At 38.2% G+C, this 23,567-nt stretch overlaps 1 protein-coding gene across 9 annotated transcripts in view; it reads right to left on the reverse strand.

Moving 5' to 3' along the window:
* Nucleotides 1-23,567, reverse strand: part of LOC144601975 (voltage-dependent L-type calcium channel subunit alpha-1D-like) — a 282,505-nt gene that overhangs the window by 169,994 nt on the left and 88,944 nt on the right. For all 9 annotated transcript variants that reach the window (XM_078414647.1, XM_078414644.1, XM_078414648.1 and 6 more), the window contains exons 5-9: nt 21,837-21,991; nt 20,793-20,945; nt 18,184-18,380; nt 15,529-15,632; nt 6,751-6,920 (exon numbers count right to left, since the gene is read on the reverse strand). In XM_078414647.1, the coding sequence (XP_078270773.1) occupies nt 6,751-6,920; nt 15,529-15,632; nt 18,184-18,380; nt 20,793-20,945; nt 21,837-21,991 (779 nt within the window). The remainder of the gene's footprint in view (nt 1-6,750; nt 6,921-15,528; nt 15,633-18,183; nt 18,381-20,792; nt 20,946-21,836; nt 21,992-23,567) is intronic.

The following is a 23,567-nucleotide window of genomic DNA, read 5'->3' on the forward strand; positions in this document are numbered from 1 at the left end:
ACAATAGGTGCAGGAGGACGCCATTTGGCCCTTCGAGCCAGCACTGCCATTCAATGTGATCATGGCTGATCATTACAATAATGAGATACTGCCATTTGAATCACCACTGAAGCAACAACAGAATCAGTATATATTCATCTAAATGTTATGGAAAATAATCAGTCAGTTTAACTGTGAACTTTGGAAAGAATTAGAACAATTTTAAAACTGCTCAGTCAGATCTCCACATGTGAGCAACAGCAACGAAAGCAACAAACGTCAAAACGTGATTGTTTTGATGGTGACTGTTCCACAATAGTCACTGTCTGGAACCTTGAGCTCAAATTAGATATTACACAGATAGTCACACCATTAGGTGTACGCCTGATGTCAGCAACATGTCAGCACACTATAGTGGATCAATCATGGATATGCCTATTCTAATTTTGTGGTTGAGACACTTTCACGAAGAAATTGTTGCTTCCTTAACATAGATTTTTATGCACTTGGACCTGCTGAATATTTCCATTAATTTCTGCTTTTGTTTTACATTTCCAGTTTGATTTTCATATGTGCAACTCTGTTCCACACTGAAATGTTTGAGGAAAAATCTTGACAATCATGCACAGCACATCCTGTTAATTCTTTTTGAAGACTGAATAATTAGCATGTCCTTCTCATGCTTCATAGCACTTATACAACATGGATTCTTAAGTCTACTATCTGGACATATTTAGAATTGAAAGTTGAACATTGTTATTATTCTGTGTTTTAGATCAGAAAATGGAAGGAAAATAGTTCTTATACATTGTGGCTTAGATGAAAAGTTTTCCAAATTCATCACACTAAGCAGTTTAAAAACCAACTAAAGGCAGAGCGCAAAGTTTAATTTTACTTAAAGTACAGATGAATGTAAAAGTAGACTGTTTGCAATTTGTTCATAAAATTCAACTGGTCACATCTCATTTTGTACCATTTCACTGCCTTTCACTGTGGAAGTAATGACCACAAGTAATAAACTGCACATTCCACAAAAGCAGAGTTAGATAACTAGCAGCTTTCTTTTTCAAAGCTCCTTTTAAAAAATCATTCTAAAACACAGCAAATAATTAACAGAAATATATGATCATGCAATGGAGAAAAACAATTGCAAAAAGAAGCACATGCCACAAAAAACAAAAACAAAAATCTATGAACGAAAAACAAACTACAATTACCATGAGTGTCAGATGACTGGCTAAACCATGCAAATTTTCCTTTCTTCTTTTCCAGTAATTCGGCCAGCGTTACCCCTTCACAATAAATGCATGCAATTGCAGCAGATGGCAGCAACAATATTATAAAGGTTAGAAATAGTGATTTTCAAAATGAAGCAACATATAACAATATGTAACAAAAACAATGCTTTCAACTTGACCAAGGATAAGACAGTGACTACAAAGCTAATGATAGCAGAATTACATCAGCCAGATTTACTTGTGGTTACATTTGTATGTTAATCCCTCAAATGGATAATTTTACTCAGTATTTTTTTCAAAAATTAATGATGCCATGCAATCCAAAATACAATTTAATAAGATATACTGCATTCATACCAACCAAAGGTTATATGAATCTCTTGCCGTTAGACTAATGTTTTCTTTATACTTGTTTCCTACTCTGTGAAACACTTATGTATCAAAATCAATCATTAACACAAAGCATGTTTCATTTTGCAAAGAGTCATTGATAACATTTGAAATGCACTGTGATATGTGTGATTAAACTCATGTTGATGGTAATGATATTACGTAACATTTTTGTTGATTCAAACAAATGACTAATAAGCTTTCAGTCTGCCTCAGGTATATAAATACAAGTATTAAAGTATGGTCAATCCAATAACTTCACATATGCATGCTGTACAGGGGAACATAATCATATGGCCAATTTATAATTTTTTGATAGTCCATCCTGAGCATGACAGTGAACTGTGCATTCCTTGTGCGCTGATTTAGTTAAGGCATCGTTCATGTTTTCAACTCAACATTTTCTAATCCCTAGAACGTGAACAGACATTGCCAGGAATGAACATTCCCCTGCTGTTTTTTACAAATAACAAATAAACATAAAGAATCATTGAGTAAAAGAATAATACATCTCACCTATTTCATTTAATTTTCAATTCTTTGGTCAAAAGGCAAAACATATTAAATCTTATTCTCATCTCTGTATCGTTACCTCCTGCTGCTGGCATTATCTTTATTTCTACACAAGTTGGTTTCTTTGTGCATTACATTTCCGCCCCAGGCTTGCACATTATAGTTATTTGTTTCAACCTGATTGCTCCTCTTCCTTTTGTGTTCCCAGCAAGTGGGAAACATTTCATGGACCTCTTTTTCATTTAGCAACATCCGGTAAACCTGTCAAGGGAAGCAACTACTGGTCCCCTTAGGGTTATCAACACTGAAAACTACTTCATGCTACTCTCAAAATGAACTGTCAACAAAGGCACTATAGCATCATCTCTGTCACCTGGACCACTCGTCCGGTTGCAGAATCAAAGAAATGCAATTCCAATCCACAAGCTTCACTTCATCCACCTTCTTTCATGATTGCCATATCATCTATAATACCACAATGAGGAAAAAACAGTACAAAATCATCCAAATCAATCTGTAATCAAATAGCACAGACACCTTAGGCAACTACCTTCCTGTCTTCCTGAGGTTCGTGTTTTCCACTAACTTTGCCTATACTTGGTTTTGCAGTTGACATTCACTGCAGGAGATTGCAGATAGCCTTGGAGGTGGACTTATAATAGGTCTAGGCCTGGAGCTAGCTTCAGGAGTCCTCAATGGTACGCCTGACTGCCATTTGGACTGGTTGGTTAACAAGCAACAGTGAGCGTGAGCAGAGTTGAGATAACGCAGCTCCGCTCTTGCTCCCCCTCCCCCCATTCGTAACAAGGACAGAATCGCCCTCGTTCTCACCTTCCACCCCATCAGCCAGCTTATCCAACAAATCATCCTCCAACATTTCTGTCACCTCCAACGGGACCCCACTACTGGCCACATCTTCCCATCCCCTCCCCTTTCTGCGTTCCGCAGAGACCGTTCCCTTCGTAACTCCCTGGTCCACTCGTCCCTTCCTACCCAAACCACCCCATCCCCGGGCACTTTCCCCTGCAACCGCAGGAGATGCAACACCTGTCCCTTTACCTCCCCACTCAACTCCATCCAAGGACCCAAACAGTCTTTCCAGGTGAGACAGAGGTTCACCTGCACCTCCTCCAACCTCATCTATTGTATCCGCTGCTCTGGATGTCAACTTCTTTACATCAGCGAAACCAAACGCAGGCTCGGCGATCATTTCGCTCAACAGCTTCGCTCAGTCCGCCTTAACCAACCTGACCTCCCGGTTGCTGAGCACTTCAACTCCCACTTCCACTCCAAGTCTGACCTTTCTGTCATTGGCCTCCTCCAGTGCCATAGTGAGGCCCACCGGAAATTTCGCTTGGGCAGCTTGCAGCCCAGCGGTATGAACATTGTCTTCTCCAACTTTAGATAGTTCCTCTATCCTCTCTTCGCCTCCCCAGTTCTCCCTCTATTTTCCTGTCTCCACCTATCTCCTTCCTTTGTCCCGCCCCCTGACATCAGTCTGAAGAACGGTCTCGACCCGAAACATCACCCGTTCCTTCTCTCCTGAGATGCTGCCTGACCTGCTGAGTTACTCCAGCATTTCGTGAATTAATAACGAATGTGATGATCGTTAGAGGGGACAACAAATTTGTGCCACACAGTGCTGTACCTTAACAATCTTCTGGAGAAGAGAATACTTAGCAACCATAAAAAATCCTGCAGGTCTGACAGTCGGAGTCATGATGGCAGAGGTCTGAGCTTCCAGGCAAACACCACATGGGCACCTTCTATAATGTCCTGTTGGTCAGCAATTGGCGGGATGCACCAGCTTCCTGACATTTCATGCAGACTTTCTAATTTACACAAAGTGCAGGAGTAACTCAGCGGATCGGGCAGCATCTCTGGAGAACATGGATAGGTTACATTTAGGGTCGAGGCCATTCTTCAGTCTTCTTTCTCCAAGCTTGCTGGTTTGCTGCCATGGGATATTCCTGCATGTGCGAAAGGCACCTAGCTACATCACACTATTGATGTCATACAAAAGAAACTCCAAATATACATCAGAAAATCCATCTTAAGTCCTTTCATATTCTTCTGATTAGATATTCTAGAAAGGACTGCATCCTCACATGAATAGACCTCTTCACACTTTAAATTACCCAACAGAAATTGCACAGTGAAAATGTCAAAGATACCCAATTTCTGATGAGATTATTGGAGCAACCCATTCATTGTTTTGTAGATAACCTGATCCGAGGTTCATGAAGGTTTATTCAACAGAGCCTGCAGCTATCTCAACCCTCACCATGCTTTGCCTCAGGTTGAAAAAGAAGCTAATTGTATTTTGGGGGCATATACATATGCAGTGGTTCAGCATGCCAGATGCATCACTAACTGAACAGATTGATTAAAGGTCAAACTATGTCAAACAGATCAATTTTGTTAATTAACTATCCTAAAATAAATTTGATGAACGTATGTATTTTTTAAAGTTATGACTCAAGGGACTCGGTTAACAGATTGGTGAGTTTTGCACACTTCAATCTGGCAGTAGTCTCAGAATAGTAAATCTATTAGACACTGATGTCTACACGGTCCAAGGAAAGGAGGAAATCTTAAGGAAGCCTTCTGCAGACAAATGGCAAGCGTAAAACTTATTTGTATAAAGATATCACCAGAGAAATGTCAATACAAAATATTTGTACTAGCAAATCAACATTGAGACAGTCAAGGCATTCTATACAGCACCATCAAGAAAATCCGAAAAGGTAAACTAAGGTCAAGTTATTGAAATATAGTTAAAACCCTGTTATTAGCATCAGGGCCAGAATGCCATGTGAAGTAGATGGTGAAGGTCTGACTTCTCTTCGAATGTCAAAATTGGTATTATAGTTGGTGTTATTGGTATTATAGATCCAGACAAAAATGTCACTGGGGATCACTGCAGCCAGTTTGGAAAACGAAGGATGACCCTAGTTGAAAATGTGACCCCTTAGATGTTGCATTCAAATTATTTTAATAGACAGCGGTTGAAGGTTTCTTAAACAATACTAAGGTGCAGTGTAATGTTAGTAGAGGCATAGCTTATGAGCCTGGTCGGAGAACTAGTGAAACATTTTACTGTACAACTTCAGTGTGTTCCACAAATTATTTTTCAAAACTCCTTCCTAAAATGTCTTCCTTTTTATCATTGGATTGGTGGTATCTCAGATAAGTATTTAAATATTTTACATGTAAAACTTTCAAATAATGTGCACAATATAAATTCTTCACAGACAAAATAGAATAATCATTTGCATGCATCATTAATTCCTATAAATTTGAGTTTACCCCTCTTTGGTTTGCTAAACATACACAGCACTCATATTAATAAAGTAGTGTTAGAAAGATGACCCAAAATATCAAGCTGTAGAAAAGGCCAGCGAATAACAAAAGTCATTAGATTGGTTTTCATGCTGAATCAAGCAGCACAAATTCACTTGCACAGCCCCCGACAACTGCCTGCAGAGAATGCAGTTACCATATCATAGTCACAGTCACTGGAAGCTAGTCAATTTTTAAAGAACACTCTCCATGACAGCCAGAGTACAGCAATATAAGCAGTTGCCATGGAGACGAGAGAAAACAAGAATCAAGGAAATAGAACAAGTCATTCTTTTGTGAGGCTGGGCACTAAACATCCAATGCAAATGCTCAATCAAACCCTGCGATGTGAGTGGTCTCAAGTCATATAGAAATGCTGCAATCTTAATCAGTGGGAAAAGCACAGCATAATAGTAACTCCAGCCATAACTGTGAGTGCAAAAATGGGTATCCAAGCAGAGCCACTAAATTTTTGTCTTTTTGCCAGTTTATTGCAACACTCGGCCCTTGTTTCCTTTAATGGGTAATTCTGATCAGTAAATCTGTAATGGCCATTGTACTCTGGTTTCACTAGATGCACTCCTGACACTGGGTAAATTTCTGGTGTACCACCCTGAATCATGCTCAGGCTAATTTCTAGATGGTGATTAGTCACCCGAGAAATGACCATATTCTATGTGAACATGCATGGAATGTGCCAATGGATCCAATTTCTTCACAAATTTACTTTCCAACATTCCTAAAAGGCATTTATTTTTATTGAGTTCTTTCATCGTTCAACAAGATAATTTCCATATTAGGTATACATGTTTCTAGTTTCATGTTACTGGTGGGAATTTCCAAAGTCACAAAACTATTCCAATACAGTAAATAAAATAAACCAATTGAAGACTACTTTAAGACTACTTGAAACAATTTTTAGATTGACTCCATACTATAAAACAAATTGTATCCATCCAGAAAAATAATTTCAAAATTACATTAATTTTTTCACATATTAAATTGTTTCAAGCTCTAAAACATGAATTGTTTTTTCTCCTGTTGGATGCTACCTGACCTGCTCAGTATTTCCATTATTTTCTGCTTTATCAAAGTAATTATCAGTATTTTATCCATCTTATGTTCCTACTTGCACTATTCTCATTGCTGTATTTATTGTTGTATTTATCACTATTATACATATACTGTTCACTCTGTGAACTTCGTGAGAATAGGAATTTCATTGCATCCTGTGTACACGATAATAAACTTATCTGAATCTGAATCAATAATGAAGGAAGATACTTACGATTTCGTTTCTCTGCATTCTCAAAGTCTTCCTCATTCTCGGGGTCGATGTCTTCAGCCTGGGTGATCCAATCCAGATAGCCCTTGAGATCCTCCTCAAGTTGTTGTTTCTCACGCAGCTTCTGAAAATCTCCTCTGGCCTTTGCCTTTTCCCTTTCCTTAGAAAACTCACTGCAGGTTTCATGGTAATAGGAAATATTTCAAATTGAAAGCACAAATAAAAATAGAGGACGGGGTCTTAATTATTACTTGTTCAACACAAACTGCTAACATAAAGTGAAATATTAATTAAATGGAATAACTTTATTTACATGATCAGCAAGTAATTAACACATTCAGCTACTAACATGGTAATAGACTTAAACAATCAGGGCTCAAATTACTAGCAGGGAGTAAACTGTTCAAATAAAGTTGTGTTCTATGGGATTAAAAAGTCCACTGCAACAGTTAAATTTTGTTCATTTACATCCTTCAGGGAAGGACCTATCACTCTAGCCCAGTCATTTTAGAACCACAATCTGTGCTGGTATTCATTTTCATCCCTTCCACTGGGTGTCAAAAGGATGGTAACATGCTGTAAACCAGGCAGCATTGTTTTTGCCAACATTCAGCAAGGTACCATTTGGATGGATTCCTTCAAATGAGTGGCACAGGAGCCATCAAATATAAGGGAGCACCTTATGAACTCTACAGACCAAGATCCACTGCACAGGTACCACAGGGCAAATGTATGTGGAGTATCCTAAACCACAAGTTCTATCAAAAATGTATCACCAATCTGTGGAAAACTCAATCTGTAATTATAACTAATAAAATAAATTATGCTTCTAGATCATTAATTATTCAAAATTACTCGAAGTCAAAGGGGAAATAAAATCATTTCCACGATAACAGAATGCCACTCATAGGTCTCTCAGACTACTGCTAAGAAATATATTAATCTACTGCTGATACAAAGATATCAATTTCAGTGTTTTTAGTCAAGGCATTGCTCTGAAAAATGGACAGTGATCCATCTCAGACTTGTTAGACAATAGACAATAGACAATAGGTGCAGGAGTAGGCCATTCAGCCCTTCGAGCCAGCACCGCCATTCAATGCGATCATGGCTGATCACTCTCAATCAGTACCCCGTTCCTGCCTTCTCCCCATACCCCCTCACTCCGCTATCCTTAAGAGCTCTATCCAGCTCTCTCTTGAAAGCATCCAACGAACTGGCTTCCACTGCCTTCTGAGGCAGAGTATTCCACACCTTCACCACTCTCTGACTGAAAAAGTTCTTCCTCATCTCCGTTCTAAATGGCCTACCCCTTATTCTTAAACTGTGGCCCCTTGTTCTGGACTCCCCCAACATTGGGAACATGTTTCCTGCCTCTAATGTGTCCAATCCCCTAATTATCTTATATGTTTCAATAAGATCCCCCATCATCCTTCTAAATTCCAGTGTATACAAGCCTAATTGCTCCAGCCTTTCAACATACGACAGTCCCGCCATTCCGGGAATCAACCTAGTGAACCTACGCTGCACGCCCTCAATAGCAAGAATATCCTTCCTTAAATTTGGAGACCAAAACTGCACACAGTACTCCAGGTGCGGTCTCACCAGGGCCCGGTACAACTGTAGAAGGACCTCTTTGCTCCTATACTCAACTCCTCTTGTTACGAAGGCCAACACTCCATTGGCTTTCTTCACTGCCTGCTGTACCTGCATGCTTCCTTTCAGTGACTGATGCACTAGGACACCCAGATCTCGTTGAACATCCCCTCTTCCTAACTTGACACCATTCAGATAATAATCTGCCTTTCTATTTTTACTTCCAAAGTGAATAACCTCACACTTATCTACATTAAACTGCATCTGCCATGTATCCGCCCACTCACACAAGTCACCCTGCAGCCTTATTGCATCTTCTTCACAATTCACACTACCCCCCAGCTTAGTATCATCTGCAAATTTGCTAATGGTACTTTTAATCCCTTCATCTAAGTCATTAATGTATATCGTAAATAGCTGGGGTCCCAGCACCGAACCTTGCGGTACCCCACTGGTCACTGCCTGCCATTCCGAAAGGGACCCATTTATCCCCACTCTTTGCTTTCTGTCTGTCAACCAATTTTCTATCCATGTCAGTACCCTACCCCCAATACCATGTGCTCTAATTTTGCCCACTAATCTCCTATGTGGGAGATATGTGGAATTCTTCTCGCCTTCTAAAGGAGAAAAGGTCGAACTGAAGATAGTTTGGTCCAGAATGTGTTGGAAGAACATCTGACTGAAGTAATTGGCCACATCCATTTTAGAGTAATTTACAAAGTAATAGTACATTTCAGAATAGGGGTTTATAGTAATATCCATCAGTGCATTTGCTGTAGGTCAGTTTATTTGCAGATGTATCACAATTGCATAAAAAGTTTTTCATTACAAATTAAAAGGTCAGACAGGCATACCATGCAAATGTGATGGCCCTGATGTTGCACAGACATTGGGCTGGTATGGCCTGAAATTGATGACAGATTGTTTCAACTTTGGCAGCATGAACCATGGGATATTTTAACTCCTGAATTCTTTCAGGGTGTGAAGACGGATCCCGTCCCAAAATATCACTTACCATGTTCTCCAAAGATGCTGCTTGACCCACTGAGATACGCCAGCACTTTGTGTCAACTCATTTCTATTTAGCTTTGTTTTAGGAATTCAATCTAGCAAGATATTACAAATAATGAAGCAAGGAGCAAGATGCTGTTTCTGAGAACCAAATTCAACCAGCATTATCGCTTAATTCCTTGAATTTGCAAGCTGATTTGCACTTCAGTAATAGCATGTGATGTGTACATGTGGTTATTTTATCGGCAGGCTTCAGCCCATTCTCCTTCCACTCCATTGCTTTCACTGCACACCCACTAGAATGCACAGAATATATTTCCATTGAGAAAATGATAGATGTACTTTAAATCTCCAAGTCAATTTGTAACCCTGCTGGCTTTAGCAACAGTATCCATTAAGCTAAATAATTAATCAGGGCTTTAATTAACCACACTGTGTGTCTGACCTAATTTCATTTGTTTTATCCAAGGCAGTATTTTGTTTAAGACACCTTGATTTTAAGTTTTAACATTGCATTTATTATCTGTACAGATGTTAACAATTTAACAATGTGCTGACAATAAACAGACAAAATCTGTTACTACTCTACTGTTACTAATCTCACTGGTGCCAAACATCACATCACCTAAAATTGCTTCGTAGGGAAATTTTGTACCAAACCGTTGCTTCATTTTTCACTATCTACTTATTTTAATTCTATATATCCTTGCATATTTCTATTATAGATTATACTTGGATTAAGATGGTGCAGTAATTGTAAACCATTGAGCAATAAACAAAGTGCTGGAGTAACTCAGTTGGTCAGGCAGCATCTGTGGAGGGAATGGACAGATGATGTTTTGGGTCAGGACCCTTCTTCAGAATATTGGAGTAGGGGGGAAGAAAAGTAGGATGGGGCAAAGCCTGGTAATGGACAGTTGTACAGGTGAGGGGAAGTAATTGGTGGATGTGAGGAGATAGTGACAAAGGTAGAGGTGAGACAAAAGGGTGTCGGGCAAGGATAAGGAAAGAAAAGGAGGAATGAAATGTAAAGCTGGAGAGTGCGATACAGGGGGGAAGGGAGAGGGAAATGAACCCTTTGCTTTTTGCTCAAGATTTTTTGCTCAACACCTTCAGTGTGTTTCATTTTTGCTGTAAACCATTATATGCATTTAATCAGTGCAATGAAAATGTGAGGTTCTACATTGCTCTGTGAAATTCCAGTGAGTTTTTGTTTGATAATCCATATGTGCACATTTTAGAGCTGCTGTGAAGTTCACCCTTAGGACATATTACAGCCTGACATTTTGTTGCATAGTTAATCTGCTGCACTGTATTATTGTTTTTATCCAGAATTTTATTTTGTTCTTTTACAGTAAAATGTGCAAATATGCAACTGCATTATCTCCAATAGGTTGGATGCATTTTACAGATTAATGTAACTAATTTATTTACCAAAATACACAAAATATTGAAATAAATTTGAAAAGAGTATTTCTTTATTTGCATCATTAAAACATGAGGAAAATCATCAGTAGTGTTCAAGTACAATTAATTTACTGGAGATGTTTACAGCATTTAATGCTATAAACCCCAGGAGGTGAGAATTACAAATCACTCGTCTTCAACCATAACAGTATTTGAGGCAAGCTGTCATAGTCTTTTAAAATATTTTACCCGCCTCATGGTAGCTGATTACTACATCATCCTTTGAAAAAGCTGCAGTTGGTTTTGGTGATGTTTCAGATTCTTGAAAGTTTAAAGTCTTACCCCTGCCCCCTACCGTGTTGGAGCTTAAAATTATGTTCCAGAATTCTATCACATTACTGTGGTGGGATGATAATGGTGAATTGCAGGAATCTTCCCATGGGGTACAATATTTGAAATGGTATCATCATTAAAGGACGTTTTGCGTGTCCTTCTAAGTGAGAGGATTGGTATTTACGATATACATTAATGACTTAGATGAAGGGATTAAAAGTACCATTAGCAAATTTGCAGATGATACTAAGCTGGGGGGTAGTGTGAATTGTGTGGAAGATGCAATAAGGCTGCAGGGTGACTTGGACAGGTTGTGTGAGTGGGCGGATACATGGCAGATACAGTTTAATGTAGATAAGTGTGAGGTTATTCACTTTGGAAGTAAGAATAGAAAGGCAGATTATTATCTGAATGGTGTCAAGTTAGGAAGAGGGGATGTTCAACGAGATCTGGGTGTCCTAGTGCATCAGTCACTGAAAGGAAGCATGCAGGTACAGCAGGCAGTGAAGAAAGCCAATGGAATGTTGGCCTTCGTAACAAGAGGAGTTGAGTATAGGAGCAAAGAGGTCCTTCTACAGTTGTACCGGGCCCTGGTGAGACCGCACCTGGAGTACTGTGTGCAGTTTTGGTCTCCAAATTTGAGGAAGGATATTCTTGCTATTGAGGGCGTGCAGCGTAGGTTCACTAGGTTAATTCCCGGAATGGCGGGACTGTCGTATGTTGAAAGGCTGGAGCAATTAGGCTTGTATACACTGGAATTTAGAAGGATGAGGGGGGATCTTATTGAAACATATAAGATAATTAGGGGATTGGACACATTAGAGGCAGGAAACATGTTCCCAATGTTGGGGGAGTCCAGAACAAGGGGCCACAGTTTAAGAATAAGGGGTAGGCCATTTAGAACGGAGATGAGGAAGAACTTTTTCAGTCAGAGAGTGGTGAAGGTGTGGAATTCTCTGCCTCAGAAGGCAGTGGAGGCCAGTTCGTTGGATGCTTTCAAGAGACAGCTGGATAGAGCTCTTAAGGATAGCGGAGTGAGGGGGTATGGGGAGAAGGCAGGAACGGGGTACTGATTGAGAGTGATCAGCCATGATCGCATTGAATGGCGGTGCTGGCTCGAAGGGCTGAATGGCCTACTCCTGCACCTATTGTCTATTGTCTATTGTCTAAGATATTTGCTATTGACTCTGTAACATTTAAATTCATTTGCACTTCCTCAGGTAAAGAAGAAGCCTTACAGGAAGATATGGACAACAGGTTTAAGTTAATATTACATATGTAACATTTACAGTGTGAGGCAATGACCACTTAAAAAAGGAAAGACCATAACTACCCAACCTTGATACCCTATTTTCATCACAAGTCCTCCACCATCAATCTCACTGGGAAAATTATTATTTTACAGAAAGTGAATTGGATTAGCGACAAACCAAGTGACAATCAGTGGTGAATGGTTCACATCATGACTCCCCAAAGTCTTTAAATTGTCTACAAATAAAATCACAAAACTACATGGAGAAATCCTCACACTCATTTTCTTGGCCCAATTTTGTGACTGAGTATACTTTGCAAAGTCTAAGATTAATAAATTAAACTTAGTACATTGTATTATAGATATTATTCATTTGGATTGTAAGGTACATCATTTCTCCCTGCTGATTGCATAAACAGAAAGAGACTGACTCAATTAATGTTCAACTTATTTACAACTATAATGTCTGTCAATGACAGATATTCAGAAAAAGGCTTTGATGTCTTAATAAATACCACTCAATGGTAGCTGTATTTTTGGTAAGAAGTTAAGGGAATAGTACAAATGGAGCCAGGTTGTGCTTGATCCAGCCCTTCACCCCCACTCACCCAGTAACGTTTCCCATTGATGCCAATTTAGCAGCCACATAATCCCATCATTCCAGAGCCCTGGCAGCCATTAAAGTGACAAGAAGTCAGGTGGCAGATGCTCATCCCCTTCACTAGAATACCCTGATAGCCTTTTTGAAACTTGTTGCCATCCAAGATCTTTGCACAATTTTAAAGCTCCCTGGTGTTCAGAAACATTTAAAATTGCTCTGCCCCACACTGCGTTTTGACAGCAATTCAAAAATGTTGTCTTCACTGAGAAACTCCTTTAGACGTCTGTTTGCTGTTACACACTTTTGCCTGCACATGCGTTGATGCAGTTTAGTAAAATGAAGATCTGTTTGAAAAGATGTAGCCATGTACAATTCATGAAGTGAGAACATCTGACTGTCCTTTGTTTTAAACATGATCGATTCTACAGTAAAGAAGGACAGCAAGGAAGGTATTTATCGTCTCTGCCCTCTTGATACCAATGGATTTATCATTTAAAGCATAAGTGCATGTAGCCTGGGTAGCCACTTTTATTTATTGCATGACATTCCTGAACAATTCTTTACTTTACAAAAGCATTACCAACTCCAAAAAGGGTCTTCGTTACTCTTTCTGAACAGAGGCTCACTTCATCGATTTTTATTAGAGATAGATTTCTCTACTTTACTGTTCCCATAACAATTGACTCTTTAATTATTCATTGCAGACAAAAATTGTTATTCCTTCATTGCAATTTTCATTGCCATCCAAATATCATAAAAGCCAAGCTCCCTCTACAAGCTACTCCTTTGTCTTTTGCCTGAACAAACTATAGATTCAGAAAAGAGTTGATGTGGATCACAAAATGTACTTGGGTTCATTTTTGGTATTTCATTCCACTGTTTGCTAATAAGGTGGGAATGAATGCATGCCTTAACTGAACCTGGTTCCCACCAAATGAAGTATCGCTGCAGACTTTCAGCAAACTTTGGAAATTATTTGTTAGACATGATCAATGCAGGGACAAATTGGCCTATTCCTCCTGTTCATCTGTTTTTAATCAATAAAACTTTGTACTAACATACATTAAAATATTAAAATATCTAACTTAATATCTACTTCCTGATTTAATTCCTTGCAAGTACTTAAACTATTAAGTCTCTTTTTTAACTATTGTTCTTCAACATATTATATAACATATAAATGCTAAATCATGCAGTGCAGCTGTCTGACAGGGGAAGATGAGGTAATTAATATAATTTTGTCACAGGTTGTTTCTATATGGGAAAGGGAAATAAGTCTCTTAAGTATTACATTGAACTAAATAATATTTTCCTGGCAATTTAATCACAGTTTGTTCTGCTATAGAGAAATACAGAGATCATAGCAAATACATAACATTATGGTTTGCTTTCAAATTTTGCATTATTATTTTATCAATGAAATCTATAATGCATCCCTATTCAAGTTTTTGAGAATATTTTTAATGCATAATGTTTAGAACAGTGGAAATGTGTATTTTTGAAAATGTGACTGTGATTTAAGATTTGGATGTTTATAAAATACAAATGAAATATATATTTTTTTTTCTTACAATGGGTGACTTTGTCCACATGCTCCAAGAAACAATTCAATCACTTTACGATATGGCAATAATTGATCTTGTCAAATACCCTATTATAATGAAGTAATTCTAGTATAACTGAACATAATTCATAAACTGAAGATATCCAACAACCAAATGGATTTATGATAAAAGAAATTGAACATCACCCAATTAAGTTACCATGAAGCAGAGCAGAAATAATTATTGTCCAATAAATGCACATCATTCCAAGAGAACTGCAAAATTGTGTTATTTTCACTTGCATAACAGAAAATTGATTGAACCCCAAAAATAACACTCAGGCACACAGCAAACGGTATATTATAAACTCTAGAATTAGGAAACGAGCAGTGAACAGCGCATCTTCATTGCTTAAAAATCCCATGCAGTTAACTCTTTCAGAATGCATTATGTCAAAAGCAACTTATCTCAGAATGTCACAACTTGCTCTCAATTCACTGCATCAAGAATGCTTGCCCATTAAAAAGCCACCTCCAAATGCAAGTTGCATGCAAAGAACACAGTTGTTTAATGCGAGCACCTTTAAGGAAGCAGAGGCAGGTACACATAATTTAACTGCTTACCCACTAAGTACACCAAGTACGAGATTAAGTACAAAAAATGAGCCGAGGATGATTAGGCTAACAAAATATATCCATGGCCATTCTAATCCAACCGAGTCATTAACCTGGAAAATGGAGAAGGTGCATTATGGTTTTTATGCAACTCAAGATGGCAAAGTCCCTCAGCCAGCCACTTTGTTTCTTGGAAATTAGATAACAAAAATAATTTAAACATCCTCCTTCATTCTTTTTGGGCTCACTGTAAAGATCTTTTGTAAAATTGTATTTGGAATTTGTGATGCATATTTTCACCAATGTTTCCTTTCTACTTCATTGGCAGAAATGAGCAAACATTTTTTCTGACTCTTCCAAACATTCAACATGGTAACTGGATTTAGGACTTTGCATTTCAGATAAAATGAAGTGCCAGCTTACCCGCTCAATACACCAAGTACAAGATTAAGAACGAAAAAAGATCCAAAGATGACGAGACTGACAAAATAGACCCAAGGCAATTCATATCCCATGGCATCATTCATCTGTAAAGATGATAGCAAGTTACAGTCGCAGCCTAACCCAGCTATATATTTTAATACTTGAAATATTGTGAGGTTGTGCAAAGATAAATACCTGAAGCACTATTGCTATTTAGATATAAAACAATTGATTAACAATTACACATCTAAGTGAACTTGGCTATAAGTAAATGTTTATGTATAAAATATGCTACAGAATATAAAGACGGAGCACAATGATTGTGGATAATTTAATTACCCCTAAGAACGCATTCAAATAACCAAATAACAAAACTCTAGATTACAAAATAGAAGATTCCTGTTTGAAGCCAGTTTTGTTTGCTAATCAAACTTCCTCGTAGTCTGGAGGAAAATGTCCTTATTCACATACTCCTCAATAGCAAGTACATCCATGGATATGGAGGCAGTGCACACATGTGGACTAGTGACATCAACGTTTACCTCTCTGCAATCATCTTTAAATCCATGTTTGGCACTAGATTCATGGATGAATATGGATTGTAATGTTCCAACTGGGGCCACCTCTATTCAAAATACCTAATTATTTATTTTTAAGCCTGGACAGTATTTGTTAAAATCTAGCAATTATTTTTAAATTGGAGGTACATACAGTTTAAAATAAAATAAGGGAAATCCAAAATTACACCGATATGAGCTAAAAGGAATTTGGTGAAACAGCTGGCATTTTATGAATAAACATATCAGATGGATGAAAAACCATCCAATTGGTGCTATATATTTCCTCACATCCATGCCCAGCATCAGCACCATCATATACACGACTGTCATCTTCGGGTGAGTCTTACTTGGTGGTCTCTCTCAAGTTCCAGCATGAACTCCAATTATAAATTCTTTCCCTGCTTTCTCCTTGCTAATGAATGATTCCCGCCATCAATCCACTGAATTCATAAACTTCCTTACAAATGAGACAATTTCCTTATCAACTACTGCTTCACAACCTCATTCAACCCAGTGTCTATCTCTACTCTTCCCATTCAAAGTTTCTTTAAATCTCCTCCCTCTCAACAGCAGAATAATCTCTACAAATATATTTGCCACATTTCTCTATTCCTGTCCAAAAGGGATCCTCAAAACCCATTTCTTCAACCATGCCTTGGTCAAATCTATTGCTTCATTCTGCAATCTTCTGTGGAAGATTGTGGGATTTGTGTAGATTGCACGTACATTGTCAATATAGATAATTGTTTTATGAAGTGTTCTCTTTTATGTGATACCCGCAGGCAGCAGGAGGTCATATTGACAGGTTTACACAGCTTTCAAACCAGAGATGTAAAGCACGATGCATACATTTATCAATAACGTAGCAAGTTATTTTCTAATATTAGAAATTAAGAACACTGCATTGGAACTGGTTTGAGATTCCTTAAATTCTCTATGTAGGATGAAAAGTTTAATGTGAATTATTATTAAAAGTACTGTCAGCAGGGAGATTTCATATCAAAACTGGATTTATGTGAGGGTATTCTGATTATCTCAAACTATATAAATGTTTTATTTATATAAAATTTATCACATAATTTTTCAGTTAAATATGGAAATATCCATTATTATGAAGCAACCAATAATGTGGGGGGGGGGGTGGGAGGGAACGGGAACTGTAAAAAAAATAAAAAAATTCTCTCTCCCGAACGGAGACGCGACCTTTGTTTCTGTGTCGTGTCTCCGTTCCCGTTGCGACCTACCACCGGCCATGCACCTGGGACCACCTGGGGCTCTGGTTCGCAGAGCCCGTGGCCCGGACTCACCACCTGCGGCGCTGGCCGCCTTCGGATGCTGCGGGAGCGGCTGCGACTCGTCTCCGGAGGCTCCGGCGCGGGCCGCGTGGATGTCGGAAGCCCGCAGGCCCCTGGGTGGGGGCCGACATCGGGAGCACCGGCAATGGCAGAGGCAGCGTGTTCGCCCACCCCGAATCGCGGGGCTTGGGTCGGCCCGCCGCGGACCTTTCACCGTCCGGCGCGGCCTGGAATTGGCCGTGGACCTTTCACCGTCCGGCGCGGCGCTCCAATGTCGGGAGCCCCGACCGCCCCGACGTGGCGTTCAACAGCCTGACCTCGGGAGAAGACGGCATGGAAGAGAAAAGACATTTTGGCCTTCCATCACAGTGAGAAGGGACTGGAGGAGACTCACTGTGATGGATGTTTCTTTTTGTTTGGTGTTAGTGTATGATTGTGTGTGTTATTGCATTTTTATTGATTATTCTTATTGGTCTTAGTGTTTCAACTGCGGGTAATGTTTCATTTCACTACACATTTATGTGTATGTGACAAATAAACGACTATTGACTATTGATTGATATAATTATAATTATGAAGTAACCAATAATCATATTTGTGAGAGAAAAATGTAAATATAAAGCTAACTTTGCATGCTATTTTAAATAATTCCACTCTCTGAAATATGGCAGAAAGGCATCATTCATCATGACTGCAAATAGATTATTGCACAGAATGTCGTGTGAAGGGTATCTTGTATATTGTGTCTGTAAACTACTTAAATGATTCATATTTAACTGCTCTGCTTGGCAATCACTTACCCAGTACAGGACATCTGTCCACCCTTCCATGGTTATACATTGAAAAACAGTTAACATTGCAAAAGCAAAGTTGTCAAAGTTTGTGATGCCTCCATTGGGGCCCGGCCACCCACCCTTGCACTCTGTCCCATTCATGGAGCATTGATAGCCATTCCCTGAAAATGCACATGGTGCTGGCTCATCTTCTGATATTATATCTGAAAATCAAAGACAATAATATTGTTAGATTATGTTATGTTGGAAGGGTTTATCTCAAATTAATGCATTCAATATAAAAATAACACTGCCCAACAAATTAGAACTATAAAATAAATTTTACATGAGGAATAATCATGAACCACTCATTCCACTAATAATACAATGAAAATTTGATCATTGTTTATGAATATGTTTGACAACATTTAGTTCATCCCATCTGAGCCAGAAGTTGCTGTGAACACTATAATCATTCAGCAACATCATGTAGAATCGAGCAGAAGATGCTATCTCTGTCACTCTATTAGCTTCACAAAATGCCTTTCAGCCATCTGCCTCACCACTGGAACACAGTGAATGGTTTGAAGTTGCTGCATTCGCCTAAATGATGAGCTAAGCTCAGTGATACTTTAGCCATGAGATTATTGTTCATTATTGCTAACTTGTCAGACTTCACAATGACAATCTTGGGTGGTGAATCTGTGGAATTCCTTGCCACAGAAGGCTGTGGAGGCCGTCAGTGGATATACTTAAGGCAGAGACAGTTAGATTCTTGATTAGTACGGGTGTCACAGGTTATGGGAAGGCAGGAGAATAGGGTAATGAGGGAAAGATGGATCAGCCATGATTGAATGGCGGAGTAGACTTGATGGGCTGAATGGCCTAATTCTGCTCCTATCACTTATTGCTTGAAGATGTGTAATTGCCTTTATGTCTCGGTTATTCTCTATCCCAATCATGACTTCCATTCACACTCTCTTTCTGCACCTGATTTGTTCTAGTTATTTTCTTCTGAACACTAGAGCATCTAGATGATGGGAATGACAATCAGGCGATCAGCACTCATCATAATGGGGAAACAATGACAACAACTTCTGGAGCATGCCTGCTCACAGTGAAACACAGCAATCCAGAAGCCACTGTCGATGACCCCTCCACCCGTCCTACAAAAGCGCTAAAGCAGTCTTAACTTGGCATCACACTCTTCTTAGCGCTAAACAATCTCTCTGTTCCTGAAAAGACTAAGTTTACATGTGCAAGTCTAATTAGTTTTTAATTATTCAAAATACCTATTTCAAATTTGTTCCATTAGTGGAATAAAAATACTTTGAAAATTTGGCTGACATTTCAGATGCTACTTTAACCATGTAAATATTCTAATCATTTGGCAGGTTATTCATTGTAATATATTAAAGGCTATAAAGCTGTCTCTATTTACTTCTTAGTTAACTGCTATCAGGATTTTTCCTATTAGAATGGATGCATAGCCAATTTGATGATATTACCAATGCTGGAAATTAAAACATTCTTACAAAGATGGCTCATAAAAATGTGTTAGAAAAGGTAAAATCCATTCCACAAGGCTCAATGAAACTTTGTGGACAGGTTTTTGTGAGTACCGTCCCTTTGATAATGACCAGAAAACCACGCCAATGATTTCAATGGAGCAGTTTATTTCTTAATCTTCAACCCGATGGAGTTGCACAGGTATTAATAATCTATTCATTGAAATCCCACAACCTGCATTTTGCAAGCTGCAATATTATCACCTCAAAAATTCAACTACTTTGACGCAAAAAATTCACAAAGTTAAGCACACAAATGGTGTCCAATGAGTGGAAAACACTACAACAACCTTAATGCAAAATACAACCAATGCTGTTAGGTCTTTAAATTAACCAAGCAGTAGAGAACGCCATTGCCAGACCACAGATATACAACATCTCCTATTCGGCCATGAACCCGCAAAGAGTCGGCTAAAGTCCAGGAAAAACTTCCTCAACGAAGTTGAACCAAATGCTGAAGCTGAAGGTACTAGAGTTGCATTATGGGAAGAGAGACTAGCCAATCTCCCATCAAAGACATCCATGTCCATAAATGCCAAAGAACTTCTTCCTGTGGCCGAATCAAGCTGGACTGAATGGAGATGCCTCCACAGACTGAGAGCTGGTACTGGTCACTGTAAAGTGGGGTTATATAGACACTGAAGACATCATCTGCATATGTGGCGCTGAACCACAAACTATGGAGCACCTATTGAGATGTCCTCTAATGGAGCACCAATGCAAAGCTGAGCACCTCGCAGAGAACAATGATATTGCTGAGAGTTGTGTTCAGTTTTGGCTGAAACAATATCTAGCATGTGTGGACACGATAAGAAGATTAACCAAAAAAAGATCCTTATGAGTATATTTGAATTTTTATCCTCTTTACTATGTAAGACGTTTATCAATAGTATTTATCTGGGAAGGACGCAATAAAAGCTTTTCACTGTACCTCGGTACACATGACAATAAACTAAACTAACTAAACAATGATAATACTTTAAACTTGACTTTATTTTCCATAAACTTTCGTTAAAATTGGATTTGCATTAAAAAAAAGAACATATGTGAATAAGCACTAATACTTACTTGTGTTAATGAAATAACAAGTTCTGTGCATTTTTCCTATAAAAAGCTCCAATCCTATTATAGCATAAATGATGATTACAAACAATACTAGCAGAGCAATGTGGAGAAGGGGAACCATGGCTTTGATGATAGAGTTCAAGACAACTTGTAAGCCTTAATAAAAAGAAATAACAATTGAGTTACATATAAGAAAATTATAACAATACGAAATAAAATTGAGGATAAATTGCTCTGACACCATAAATGTGACCTTTAATAATCTGCTTCTAAAAGCAGATGTTTCTAAAACTGAGGGATTGCATTGTCTAAAATAAATAATAACAGAGGGGGAGCAAGTAATAATAACAGAGGGATTAATTTAAAATAAAATTCTGAAATCACTATTTACTAACTTGAAACACAAATTAAATTCTACATTTTTAAAATGTAGCAATTGAGCTTCATCAAAAAAAGTTCCATAGAGTAAAGTCTTATAAATTTATAATTTTACAAGAAATTTGTCACACAATCAAAGAGAACAGAGTAACCTCAGTATTCAATCAGTCTTTTCAGTTGCCAAATGGGAAGCACATATTTGGAATTCATCGTATAAAAGCATATAAAACGAAATCAAAATCAAAGTTATTTTGCTCATGAAAAGGCTCACTGGTGTAAATATCATATTTTTTAAATAACAGCAACCTGCATTTATGTAACTTTAATATATGAAATCACCCCAAAGTGCTTCACAAGTGCTTTAACTAACAAAATTCAGCAAAGAACCACATAAAGTGACATTAGATAGTAAAGCGTTAGGTAATCTAAAAAAATAATCAATTAGGTTAGTTTTAAGGTGCATGGTAAAGGAGAAATGATGTAGAAATGCAGCTAAGTTTTGGGAAGGTTCTCGGGTTTAGACCAGGACACAAAATACTAGGGAGGTAAAGGAAATCAGGAAAGTGTAAAGAGGAATGCAAAGCTCTTGGATGGTTGTAGAACAGCAAGAAAATAATTCAAGAATGAGGGGCGAGGTTAAGTTAAAAACTCTGTTTTTTGAAAACTTACTTGGTACTCCAGATACAAGTCGAAGAGGTCGCAATACACGAAAGGCTCGGAGAGCTTTGACATCAAAACCGCCTGAAGATTTACCTCCTGAAGTTGCATGTCCATCTACGTTCTCTACTTTGGTGGTTACTTGTTCCAAAACAACACTAAACAAACTATATTCAAATAAAAAGACAGCAAACTAATTAATAACTATTATGCGTCATCCTTTATTTCAACACAAACTAGTAAATCACGAGTCAAGAGTGTTTAATTGTCATATGTGCTGGCAACAGAAAAATGAAATTATTACTTGCTGCAGCTTAATAGGTCCATAAATGTAATAACACACATATAATATATAATTATCAATAAATTATTGATTTGAAAGCATTTTTATAAAAACTATTTCCTGAGCAGCCCTGCGATGTCCTAGACGTTTGCAGATGTTATTTGCTCTGCATACATGATTTGGAGTTTACTTATTTAACTTGTTATAGAAACATAGAATGAAACATAGAAAAATAGGTGCAGGAGTAGGCCATTCGTGCCAGCACCGCCATTCAATATGATCATGGTTGATCATCTAAAATCAGCTATTTCTGTTATTTTCCCATATCCCTTGATTCCTTTAGCCCTAAGAGCTAAATCTAACTCCCTCTTGAGTTAACATCAAGTGAAACATCAAGTGAAACGGCCTCCACTGCCTTTTGTGGCAGAGAATTCCAGAGATTCACAACTCTGTGGGTGAATTTTTTTTTATCCTCATCTCAGTCCTAAGTGGCCTACCCCATATTCTTAAACTGTGACCCTTGGTTCTGGACTCCACCAACATCGGGAACATTTTTTCCTGCATCTAGCCTGTCCAACCCTTGAAGAATTTTATATGTTTCTATAAGATCTCTTTAATTCTTTAAATTATCTTCAATCTATTTAGTTGATGTCTTGTGTTATCTCTACTTCAATCCAGTTAGTAGGTCCCAAACCTGCTACTTAGGCTACATATTGACATAGGCATAACAGTCCAAGTTCTATTTTGTATAATCCAACTATCTTTAAGGTTGCAACAACACTTAACGTTTGGGCTGAACAGATTCTAAAATGATAACCACTGTACATACACACATATGTAACTCAAGTGGCAATACCCTATATTTAGAAAGGAGTATGTGCATGTGACATAAATTGCTCCCGAATGCATGCAGTGTGGGAAGATCACAACATCAATCAATGTACAATGCTGTGGAGACACAAGAGACCGCAGATGGTGGAATCTTTAAAATCATGCTGTTTGATCCACCGAGTTCCTCCATCACTTTGCTTTTTGCTCAAAGGACAATGCTAAATTGATGCCAATATTGCTAAACTGACCCTTATTGCCTCGGCTCCCATTTTCTATTGGAGGTGGAATTTTCAGACTAAGAGACAAGCATACTGCCAAGGAAAGGGTTACGTTGAACAATTAAAGCAGTTGCTGACTGCACAACTAAATTAAGAACTAGACATGGCACAATAGTCTGGCTCATTTTATCAGATGTGTCATCTCATTGTTGTCACAACACTACATCCTTGAAAGTTCATATAAGCTGAGCTGCGAGCACAAACAAATGACTAAACCACAATGAACCAATTAAGCAGTAGGAAGCACCAGCACCCATGGTGATTAAATATGGGCAAATAAATATGTGTGCCAGTTCAAAAGAGGAATACACAATTGTAGAAATACTATCATTAATATAGAGGTATTAGACA

This window comes from Rhinoraja longicauda, chromosome 17 (assembly GCF_053455715.1).
Source record: "Rhinoraja longicauda isolate Sanriku21f chromosome 17, sRhiLon1.1, whole genome shotgun sequence".
Taxonomy (NCBI): domain Eukaryota; kingdom Metazoa; phylum Chordata; class Chondrichthyes; order Rajiformes; family Arhynchobatidae; genus Rhinoraja; species Rhinoraja longicauda.